Source organism: Trachymyrmex septentrionalis, unplaced genomic scaffold, assembly GCF_001594115.1.
Source record: "Trachymyrmex septentrionalis isolate Tsep2-gDNA-1 unplaced genomic scaffold, Tsep1.0 scaffold66, whole genome shotgun sequence".
In the NCBI taxonomy this organism is placed as follows: domain Eukaryota; kingdom Metazoa; phylum Arthropoda; class Insecta; order Hymenoptera; family Formicidae; genus Trachymyrmex; species Trachymyrmex septentrionalis.
Window position 1 is genome coordinate 1,449,348 of NW_017305843.1, and position 11,770 is coordinate 1,461,117.

At 27.9% G+C, this 11,770-nt stretch overlaps 3 protein-coding genes across 3 annotated transcripts in view; 1 reads left to right on the plus strand and 2 right to left on the minus strand.

Moving 5' to 3' along the window:
- Nucleotides 1-2,255: 2,255 nt before the first annotated feature.
- On the minus strand, nt 2,256-2,958 carry LOC108753147. Its single transcript, XM_018494498.1, has 2 exons — nt 2,737-2,958; nt 2,256-2,547 (listed from the first exon to the last, which is right to left on the minus strand). Exons 1-2 carry the CDS (start codon nt 2,871-2,873, stop codon nt 2,256-2,258), a joined length of 429 nt encoding a protein of 142 aa, XP_018350000.1. The 5' UTR covers nt 2,874-2,958.
- Nucleotides 2,959-5,673: 2,715 nt separating this feature from the next.
- On the plus strand, nt 5,674-8,935 carry LOC108753149. The gene is made up of 3 exons (XM_018494499.1): nt 5,674-5,695; nt 7,191-7,320; nt 8,575-8,935. Exons 2-3 carry the CDS (start codon nt 7,193-7,195, stop codon nt 8,753-8,755), a joined length of 309 nt encoding a protein of 102 aa, XP_018350001.1. The 5' UTR covers nt 5,674-5,695; nt 7,191-7,192; the 3' UTR covers nt 8,756-8,935.
- Nucleotides 8,936-9,423: 488 nt separating this feature from the next.
- LOC108753129 overlaps nt 9,424-11,770 on the minus strand; it is a 2,800-nt gene continuing 453 nt past the window's right edge. The window contains exons 3-5 of the mRNA XM_018494469.1: nt 11,569-11,663; nt 10,225-10,443; nt 9,424-9,766 (exon numbers count right to left, since the gene is read on the minus strand). Of these exons, the coding sequence (XP_018349971.1) occupies nt 9,424-9,766; nt 10,225-10,443; nt 11,569-11,663 (657 nt within the window). The remainder of the gene's footprint in view (nt 9,767-10,224; nt 10,444-11,568; nt 11,664-11,770) is intronic.

The following is an 11,770-nucleotide window of genomic DNA, read 5'->3' on the forward strand; positions in this document are numbered from 1 at the left end:
ATATATGCATGTCATTGAATATTGTTACAAAAATATTTGTATAAGAACTAAAAGAAATTAATGAATATATATTTTCTAAGAGCTGAAAAAGATCTTCCCGCAATGCAGAATGTTATCAGGATTGTAAGGAGGAGTTTTATCATTTTTGTATATATTCTGACACAATTTCTCTCACGGCTACATCTTTTTTAAGAAAATTAATGGAAATTTTTTTAATTTAATGGGAATTTTTTAAATTATAGAGCTTTATTTTTCTGGCCTCCACTATATTAAAAAACGTTCGATGTAGTTTTAATTTGCTTCTGTCAAAATCGATTTTATATATTGCAATAATGCGATCAATGTTACTTTCGTCTTATCAAAGCGTTATATCTGAGCATTAAAATGAAATATCGATCGAGGATTGTGAAAAAGGCAACCGTCGATCGAATTGTAAACGTGTGACTTTTCATATATAATTTAATCAACTTTTATTTTTAATAAAATATTAAATAATAAATAAGTTATTATTTTATTAAAAAATAATTTAAATATTCTTTGGATTTCCAAGTGTGAAATTCCACATGGAAAAAAATGTCAAATGTGGAATACTCCACATTACCACATTACAGTCGACGCCTCTGGTGTCTCAAATTTTTCTGTTCAAACTTTAACAGTACGTTCTAAAACAGTACATTGAAATCGTAATAGAAAATCTCGAAATAGCACGAATAATTCCTTCCGTACTATGGATAGCATGGGAAGGAGTAATAGCCACTAAAATTTAAAATTCATTGTTTTTTGGCGTCAAAACATTGTTTATGGTAAAATATAAATAGTTGAGTTTTAGTGTAAGAGAGTTTAGCGTATTTTGCATATGAAGATTTCCTCTATTCTTGCAAAGAAGATGTCAAATTTAAAATTACATGTCCAGCTTGTATTAACATGGGCGAATTACATTCGAAATATAAATTTACATAAATTTTTTTTACACATTTCATATTTTTATTACAACTTCTTAATAAAGCATTTTAAAACATGTATTTATATATAATTACATATATTTTTAACTCATTGAGCAGCTAAACTAATTTACTTTTAAAGTTTGTACGCAAAAATCTGTGGGACACTCTATATTACATATATTTATAAACATGTTTAAAACATTAAAATCTCTGGTACATAAATTTTAATCACTATCGATTATTTATTTATAATATATTGTGGATATCATGCAAATTATCGAAAACTTTAATTTTATTGTTTATATCAATATATATTTTATTATATTTACAAGTTAAATACATCCATATTTTGCAACCCTACGAATGTTTTAATAAATTCTTTCGTTATTGATAACATTTTATTCTTTAAGTGCGCCATATTTAGATTTGTCATTCTTAGACATCATTTTCGATATTCAACAATTTTATTTTAAAAAACTCGTAACACAATTTTATCAGAAATTAAAAAATTCATTTTTAAATATTTTATTTTTTATTGGAATTTGAAATATTCTATTTTATTTCATTATTCTATTTTCTTGCTCTAAGAATCCAAAAATTTTTGAAGATATTTGTACCTAATACATTCTTTCTCTCAAAAAATGTCAGATAAAACACAAAAATGATTAAAACAAAATATTCAAAAAGATATAAAATTTTGTGCATGTTAATAAAAATAATAGAAACATAAAGAAAAAGAATTGAGCGCATATGTATTTTGATTGATAAAACCAAATGTAAGTTATGATTTATTTTTAAAAATTAGACGATTCATTAGTCAAAACTCTTACGCGTTTATGCGCAAATTTTTCCGCTTAATGGCTTTGCCTTTGTTAATCTTTTAAAGAATTGGTGACTACATTTATTGAAGTTGTTGGTGTAGTTTAAAAGAAATTCCAAATAACGTTGTTTTCACCGACAATTGATGATCACTATAGATTCCTCAAAGATCGTTAATTTTTCGGAACGACTTGAACGTGCTTTTTTCCTGATTCTTTAAATCAACTTCTTGATCTTCCATATCCATTTTATCTTCTAAATTATTTAAAAATATCTTATTGTTGTGCCTCCTATCTCTTCATGATTATCTTCAGCTAAACGAGAGAGCACTTATCTCTTCTTCGATAATCTATTAAATTCGGATAAAAATAGATGTACAATTGGTTACATTCTGTTCTGTTCAGCAACAATATCTAAAACATTATTGATCTTTTTGGAGAATAACTTATTAGAAATTGATTCAATGAGCGAGTTAGTTGCATCCCTCTCAATTTACTCTTCGATATTAATAGATGCACCGTCTTGATTCTGAATTTGGTGTTTCTTGTCACTTTTAATATCGCCGATAGTCTTGAAGTAGATGCTATGGTCATACTGGTGCATTTTTAAGCAATTGCTGTCCAGCTGACTGTTTGATTGATAATTGAAAGTACCGCAGCAGTTTATCTTAATCTCCTCTGGAGACAATTTCCATCTGGATTGTTTGAGACTGTGAAATTTTATCGGAGTTTCGTTGGAAGACATATTCCAATTATCTTGCATCATTTGCTGATTCTCGAACCACCTGATTTAATTTTGTTCATATTAAAAACATCACTTTTTTATACGTATTAAATTAGATCCTATAGACTAGATTCGTATCTAGTTGTTATTATTATACGTAATCTTTAGATTTTTTAAATAATAAATATTATCGGAGACATCTCTCTCTCTCTCTCTCTCTCCCTCTCTCCCCCCTCTCTCTTTCTCTCACCTCTGCGATCGAAAACGATTGTAACCACGTGCAAAGGCCGCCCATCTCTCAATCCTCTGGAAAATATATTCAGTTTCTTCGCTCCACCATTCCGACAGATTTTTTTTAATGTCCCTGTTCTCCGTTATGGTTGTCATTTTGATATTGCAAACGAAGACGAGAATTCCAAGAGTTATGTGATGATTATTTGTGAAGTTTCATAATAATACAAACTAATGATCAGACAAGATAGAGACTGTAGAGAAAGTTCACAACTGTAAAAGTGATTCAGCCTGGTGGAATTGATTTATAAGTCTCGCAAGAAGCACTTTAAATGCGGAAGCCATTGATGATTGTGGCCATGACCTCGCATAATAGTGCCATGTTTTTAGTTTCCGCGTTAGTTTCCATCAATTAGAAACACATTACAAAAAATTATGTCAAGATAAACCATCTCAATACAAAATACCTTTGCAAAAATAAATAGATTAATATTATTTATATTTTATTTTTTTATTTTAGCAATAAATATTTTAATTTATATGGGATAAAAATAGAATATAATACGAATACGATTAATCACAATTGAAAATGCAAAAAGTAGGATTAAATTCAGTTTTAAATTATGAAAAATAAAACAAAAGTTTTTATCATTTATTTAGAGAATTTCCATATAGCACACTTCATTCGAAAAATGACTTGAAATATCCTTAGAACAAAACATCATCTGAAAAGGCATATCAAAATTTTCAAAACTAGAACTAACAAGCCAAAAACCCTGGACATTTAAAATTCTGGGCGCATATAAAAATGCTATAGTAAAATTGATCGGAAATAAATACATAATTATATAAAATAAGGCTCGAAAGAATCTATTAGTAAAATGTAAAAAAGCGCATCGGAGCCTACATCAGCTGTTCAGATGCACAGAAAATTCTTTATCTTCGTGTAAATGTAATAATACGAATGAAATAAAAGTTTCAATCCTTCAATTCAGATCCTTATATATCTTAATATAAACTATAAACAGAAATAACATTACATAAATAATGCAAATTCCAGATTGATGATTCCCGACAATTTAGTTCGTTCTTCGTTATCTAAATGCCAAATTAGCTATGTAATGAATAGCCCAATGATTATTATGAAAATATTAACTTATATCAAAATATTAACATAATATAAAAACTTACATAAAGTACAACCGAAGCCATACATTGCGTCACTAAGTAGAATCACATCGCTCATCAGATTGTCAGATTTGCTGTGTAGCAAATTCAAAAGAAACACGAAAACGAAAAATTAGAGAATTTTTAAAAATCATTTGCCTAAATTTTAATTATATCAACTTATATGTAAGTGTTTTCTCGCGACTCGACGTAAAGGTCTTGTGGTGTCGACAATCAGAGATATAATGAGAATCAAAATAATATTGTTAAACATTACATTCACACGAAAATAAAGAATTTTCTGTGCATCTGAACAGCTGATGTAGGTTCCTATGGGCTTTTTTACATTTCACTGATAAATACATAATTATTTCAGTAAACGAATAATTATTTCACATTTAATTGTTCATTAGTGGTACTAAATTTAATGTAAGAAATTGACTAATCATATATATAGATTGTTATTCTCACACTCAACTGTAATTGATTAGTTTCTCATAGCTTAAAGATTACACCTATATTAAATTCATGTTACGTTTATTTATTTGTTAAATAAACATAAAATGCATTTAACCATACAATTCTAAACATTTAATAATAAATTTTATTAGGGAAACGGTTACACAAAGACTTTTTATAAATATAGCTTATAAAAATAGCAAATAAATAAATAAAACACATATTCTTTAATTTATATTAATATTTTTTGTAATCAAATTATTTTACTAGTTTTTAGATGCTTATTAGTATCAGATTATTAATATCTTTCTAAGATGTTTATCCATAAGTATTAACATTATTAAATTGCAATTTGTCGATCTAATAAGTTGTGATATATTACTGATATTACTATTGTAGTTCTGTTAATATTGCGACTCAAGACTGGAAATTAAATTTGGCACGTAGTTTGCAGAATTGGATTTACGCGTATAAAATTCCCACCGCATTATTTAAGCACTACTTGACTGTTTTGGGCTTTCATTTCCTGAATAGTTATGTATTCGCATTATGATTTTAAAAGATACCTTGTTTAATATTGTTCTTTCATTTTTGTTGTATTTTTTAGGAAACTTTACCTTTATAAAATTTTAATGTCTAGCTCAGCGCGCTACGTTATACATATGTACATTGTAATATATTTCTTGAAGATCTATGAATAAATCTGTAATTAGAAAATAATGCGATTGAAGCGAATTTTTAAATAAATTTTTATTTAATATCATTTTATTAAATTAAATGTTTCAAATTGTTTATTAAAACGATAATTAAAACTCCTATATTAAAATATTTTATCTTACGTAATACTGTATCTTATACATTTACATTTATTGTTCTCGTCAGTATATTTACTTTTTAATTGGACAATCGAGAGAAGCTATATGAAAATAACTCGCAGCTGATAGATAAGTACGCTTGTTCATGTTATTATTTATCAACGGTCGCTACCCACATTGCCATCCCAGAGGATTTTAATGTCTGAGTTTTCTTATGAGTTTTTCACAGAGGGAATATAAAAAAGTCAGGACATGACGTCGGTAATACATTTAGCCAGTGCCCTGCCAATCATCGCGTAACATCGTGGAATATTGAAGTGATTGGTGGCAGAAATGGTTCACAGAAAGACGGAAGAAAATTGTTTATCGGTACTTGCGGTGGTAAATTAAAATTCAACACCATCCCGCACGCGATTTCACCCCCGCGCAATTTTTTCAGCTCCAGGAAGGGGAATGAAGACGGTTGCGATATAAAAAGCCACCACTGTGCTTTTTGTACACTCCATCGCCGATCACTCCGGCATCCAGTATACGCAGGTAAGCGAATATAAGGATGATTTTGGAAACACTATCTCCTTACACATTCGCAAGTTCTTACAAGTTATATACGCAGACAAATTCACCGAGTGATTTCCGTTATCTTACGTTCATTATAATCCAATCGATCGTTAATATACAGATATTATCTGCATTTAAAAAATTAACAACATTATCAAACTTTTCTCTATTTTCTTTACTTTTGTTTGTTTTTTTTATTTCCTGATATCAAGGAATATAGTCATGTGAAACTAAAAAACAAGGCAGACTATGTACAAGGACAAAATTGAGAGAGCTCGGATAATACTATTATTAATTCAAGACAATTGAAAGACAAAGACTATACAGCACAGGTCTTTTTTGCAACATTACAACGTTCCAGCAATATTGTTGTAATATTGCAAACATTACAGCAATGTTTCTGCAAGCTTCTATGCTGTATGAGTAAAAGTCAAAGCTTTTTAACAACATTTTATTCGCATGCATTTACAAACAAACACCTCTTCGAACTTTAACCGACATAAATTTCGGCCAAATTTAAATCAATTAAGACATCTTCCTCGATTGGTAGTAAAGCTAAGACGAATATTCTTTCTCGTGATACAGTGATGCTTAGATATTTAAATCATTTATAATAATAAATAAAAAATCACATTTTTTAAGTCATTATGTCACTTTTAAAATAAAGGAGTGACATTTATAAAATTCTCAATGAAAAATATAAAAAAACCCATCAGAGCCTACATTAGCTGTTCAGATGCAGAAAACTGTTTATTTTCGTATGAATGTAACAAAACGAATAAAATAAACATTTTGATGCTTCAATTCAGGTCCTTATCAATATAAAATATAAATCGAAATTACATAAATAACGCAAATTCCAAGATGGTGATTCCCGCCAATTTAGCTCGTTCTTCTTTATACAAGTGCCAAATTAGATAAAGTAAAACCGAAGTTATTTTTTCATCTCTGACTGTCGACACCGCAAGACCTTTACGTCGAGCCGCGAGAAACTCTTACATCAAATCTGACAATTTGATGAGCGATGTAATTCTACCTATTGATGCAATGTATTATGATTTCGGTGCATCCGAACAGCTGATGTAGGCTCTCTGGTGGGTTTTTTTATATCTTTTACTGATAAATTTTTTTTAGCCTTATTTTATATATTTGTTTCTAAAATTCTGTGATTAGTATTATTCTTAAAGTTGGTAGATCTATAATTATTACTTAAGTAAACTAATTAAAATTAATAGATTCTAAAAGATAGAAACTATATAATTCGACTTGTAGCACTTATAGAGAATATTGATTTTAGTTTTATGAATTTAATTCAAAGAGAGGTAAAAAAAAGTAAAGAATACAATGCAATTAATTATTAGTTATTGATTATTGCTATTACAGAAAATAAATATATTTCGTGATTAACAATCTATTTATATCTTTGACAACAATTTGCAATAAAATAAAAAAAATAATAATTATATGATTACAGACATGAATCTAACTCTTGCACTGTCCTGTATGATCGCGATCATGTGGTTGTTCTGCGGAAGATGTAAAGCAGCCCCTGGATTAATCACTGGCATCCATCGCAATTTAGGAAAGCATCCATATATTCGCGGGTAATTGCTGTATTATATAGACCAAGAGATCACTGTAGCAATTTTATTACTTATAGCGATAAGTATGGGAGTCCGCCTGTCTTGGAATAAGAGTATTAACTATTGATTGCAATAACATTCAACCTTGACGTTTTCAGTAAAAAAAAATCAAAACCTACATTTTGAAAAGCCCATCATCCTTTCCAGCGATCGTGACCGCATCAAGAAAGGATTTTGTTAATTTAACAAACCACCAGTACCTTTAACCGGTGATCGGTAAATAAATGACAACAAATTTTGTTGTTGTAATTGCAGCTAGTCTGCTACACCAACCAATTATTAATAACAGAAGCAAATTATATAGAATCTAATCTATCCTTTGGATAAACTTTAAGCTCGTTTACATTCATAAATGATCGTAGAGTCTTAAGTCGTAGGTAACTGACCAAGCACAGTCTAATATAGGGAGAATACTTGACTAGAATTAGTCAATTTGAGATCTTGCAACCGTCTACGACTTTTATATTATATATATATATATATATACATACATGCATATATACAGGGTGTCCCGCAAGACTTCTTCAATCACCCACAGGAAGGTAGATGGGATCGAAAACATAAAACTTTCTCTCTTACTTTTCCAACGCGCTGCCGGCGCAGCCTATGTTTGAAAAAGGCTTATACTCGAGCGGCCATTTCTATTGGCACGCTCTCATTAGTACAATTGCAAACATTAATATCTCGATTATTATTACGAATACTGCTAAACGGTAAAGGACTTTTATGTTTATTTCAATCCCATCTACCTTCCTGTGGACGATTGAAGAAGTCTAGCGGGACACCCTGTATATATGTATGAGCCTCTTATTTGTTAGCAATATTATTGATTATTTGTTACATTGACGATTAATTTGCAATCGTAACAAATCGATCATTTTTTTAACAAATATAATATTACATTTGCTTTCCCTTAATTTGTTCCTATAACAAAATCATTTCTCTCAAGTGCGGGCTTAAATATATGTATATATGTAGATTGTTTTTATGTTTTGTGAAATAAAAAGGTTATCGATTTTCCATACTTGTCGCTATGAATAACAAAATCACTACAGTTATTAGATCTCTTAACCTAATAAACGAGTATACTTACAAATCAAACTGGAGAATTAAACGATAAAAGAGATATACACGTCGGTGTAAACTTAGCATACGTTAAAGAATTGTTAAAAATAAGCATGATATTCTGGTTATATATCGCGTGCTTTGTTGCAGGTACGCTGTAGAAGGCCTGGTGAAGGATCTTGTAGAGGATCTCGTCGGTGAGGACGAGGATAATCTGCGACTCAGCAAGCGCCAACAGCTGGACGATTATGGTCATATGAGATTCGGCAAGCGGTTCAACGGGGACGACGAGGAATATGGGCATTCGCGACTTGGCAGAAATATCGAGTAAACACCATCATGTTGGGTTTCTCTACATCGTAAATAGTGATCGTTCACACTCGTGTGCTAGATGTAGATAGAATATATTTTACATTGCAGCTATTACGATCGTGTCACGTTATTCTACCTTCTCCAGTTTTTTCATCTTTGATCTTCATACCGTGAATTTAATCTACGCTTTCCAAAAATATACTGGCATTTTTTCATTATCTCGAATTTATAATTTTATTATTCTATTATATTTTTTTTAAATATATATATTACAACACAATGATGCTTTTATTAATTGTGAAGATAAAATTTTATAATGTTCTGTCTTGGAAAAAATGAAATAGACATTATTTTTAAAAAACCACTAATTTTAACTGATTCAACTTCTTTTGTGTATTAAAATATACTGGAACTGATATATGATGAAGTGCGAAAATAAAATCAGCTCTTACTCGCCAAAAAAATGTTCTGTTAGTTCTTACGTATTTTATTAAAATAAATAAAGGGATAATTATTACATTTATTCTGCATATTATTTTCATTATCCTTAATTTATTAAAAATATTCTAAATTAGATTTATCTAACACTTTAAATAATTTTGTAATAAATAATTTTTTTTAATTTTAGTGCTTGTATAAATCTATTTCATAAGTCAAAAGTTTTTATATATTTTTATATGAAATTTTTTAATCATTAATAGATTTTTGTTGGTGTTTACTATTTGTTAAAACTTCATACAATTGCCTTCTTTGCATTTTCAATTCTGCTATTCTTTGATGAAGATCCATATTATCATCTAAAAATGTATGGTATCCGCAACGATTTTCCAAATCATGAAGATTATAACCAATAGTACGACGATTTAATAACCACGGCTCAGGTAGTGGTGGTGATGGTGGTGGTTTTGGTTTCAGAGGATAAGGCAACCGATAATCACTGCTCGTAGTGGTGTGATAATACGTCTGACAACTGACCATAGGATCCAAAAGAATGTCTGTCAATTTTAATATTTTGTCTTCGTAATCCTTCCTTAAAAAATGATTATGAGTACGTATATTAAAACTTGATGAAAGAAATTAGTTGTGCTAGTTAAAAATTAGCTAAAAATATAATTATTCTTAATTCTTTTAAAATAAATATATTTTGTGTATTGCGTGAAAAATTATTTTATTAATTTTTAAATTTTCATAACTTATAATTGTATAGTAATAATCTTATAATTAATATTAGTAATATAAGTAATATTAAATACATTGATAGTAAATTATAATTTATATTAAATTATATTACAAAATTACATTATAAAGAGAAAGAGTTTTTACAATGTTTTATTCTTTATATCAAAAAGATAAAAAAATAATGGAAAATTTTAGATTAATTATCAAAGATGAAAGTTTTATTGTGATAAAATAAATTTTTTAAATATATGTATCTGTATATAATTTATCTAGGATATTTTTTAAAATATAAATATAAGGAATACATACTCTGCTGAAGCAAGCGATTGCATTGTGAGTAAACTACGTCGTGGACAAGCAATCGGTTTATATTCGTCTTTTAATTTAATTTGCGATAACATAGCAGATGTCTCTGAAATTCCAGTAACTTCGTCTTCCGGACCAAGTCTTCGATATGAGGATATGTGAAGATTCCCATCCGGTGGAAATACCACGTTATCTTTAGGCTCCGATAAAGTTTTCATTTGCCTTAATTAGTTCAAGTAGAAAACATTGAGAAATTTGAGTTTCATTTAAATGCAATTTTTTATATTATTTAAATTAAATTTACTTAAATATTAAATATTTGATATATAAATTATAATATCATTTTGTCGTATTTCTAAAAAATTTAAATAATACTTCCCTATACAATTTAATATATAAATAATGAATTAAAGATAAAAACTAAAAGTATTTAAAAAAAACAACATTTCTTATTATGGAAATAATTATCATTTTATTCTTAATTAGAATTGATGACAGTACAAAAATATATATGTACATATTGTATACATTGCATATATTATATGTACATATACTCACTTTTCTATTTTTTCTGAAAACAATAAAGATTTATCTTGATGCAAAGTAATATTTTTAAAATAATAGTTATTATCGCTGATTAAAATATTGTATTACATAATTACTTGCACTCTCTGTGTCAAATAACAATACACAAAAACGTGAATATTCTTGAAAGGTGTGAAATAAAGTACTACGTTGCTATGATTAACAACATACGGTTTTCTCCACGGTAACTACTCCCCCACGTTTCCTTATACATGTATAAATATGTATGTAAATAAGTTTGATCATATACAATTGTATCATAATTTATCCATGTAAATAATAAGCATATCATTATTTAAAAAATTATTTCATTGTAAAAGATTTCAGTAAAAAAAAATGAATTCTTGCACGTAAAAGTTTTTTCTTACAGAAATAAATGGATCCTTTAGAGAATTAATTAGAATTTAATTAGAAAGATTTTTATATAAGAAAGAGTTAAGAAAACTTGTAATATAAGAAAAAATATAAGAAAAATCTATAAAACAAATCAAAAACATTTTGTAATAAACATTAAATAATGTTATTGTTTATTTATATTGTTATATAACATTTATATTGTTTAAGATTAAATATCTTTTAAATCTTAAATAAAATTTCAGTTAAATATAACCTAATTAAAAGTAGATAAAAAAAGTATTTGTCATATATTATCTCTAAAGTATTAACAGATGTTTTAATTATGAAATATAATTAATTATAAATTGAATATTTGTTGTATTATTAGGTTTATTTTAATAAATAAAAATAGATTGCAGTACTAACCAATCATGAATTTTAACTTTATCACTATATACTGGTGGAACATAAAATATAGAAGATCCAATATTTTCATCTCCTTTATCATAAGATGAAGTAGACTGTAATACAAAAGAAATATGTAAAAAATCCTATAGGAAGTAATCATCAAAAACTATTAAATTTTAATAAATACTTATATATTATTTATAAATACTTATATATTTCT

What these genes read in the sequence shown, in the direction of transcription:
- LOC108753147 (XM_018494498.1), bottom strand. Translation starts at nt 2,873, where the DNA reads ATGACAACCATAACGGAGAACAGGGACATTAAAAAAAATCTGTCGGAA. An exon ending in AATCGTTTTCGATCGCAGAG is followed by an intron (nt 2,548 to 2,736) that starts GTGAGAGAAAGA and finishes AAATTAAATCAG; the next exon opens with GTGGTTCGAGAATCAGCAAA.
- LOC108753149 (XM_018494499.1), top strand. Translation starts at nt 7,193, where the DNA reads ATGAATCTAACTCTTGCACTGTCCTGTATGATCGCGATCATGTGGTTG. An exon ending in AAGCATCCATATATTCGCGG is followed by an intron (nt 7,321 to 8,574) that starts GTAATTGCTGTA and finishes GCTTTGTTGCAG; the next exon opens with GTACGCTGTAGAAGGCCTGG.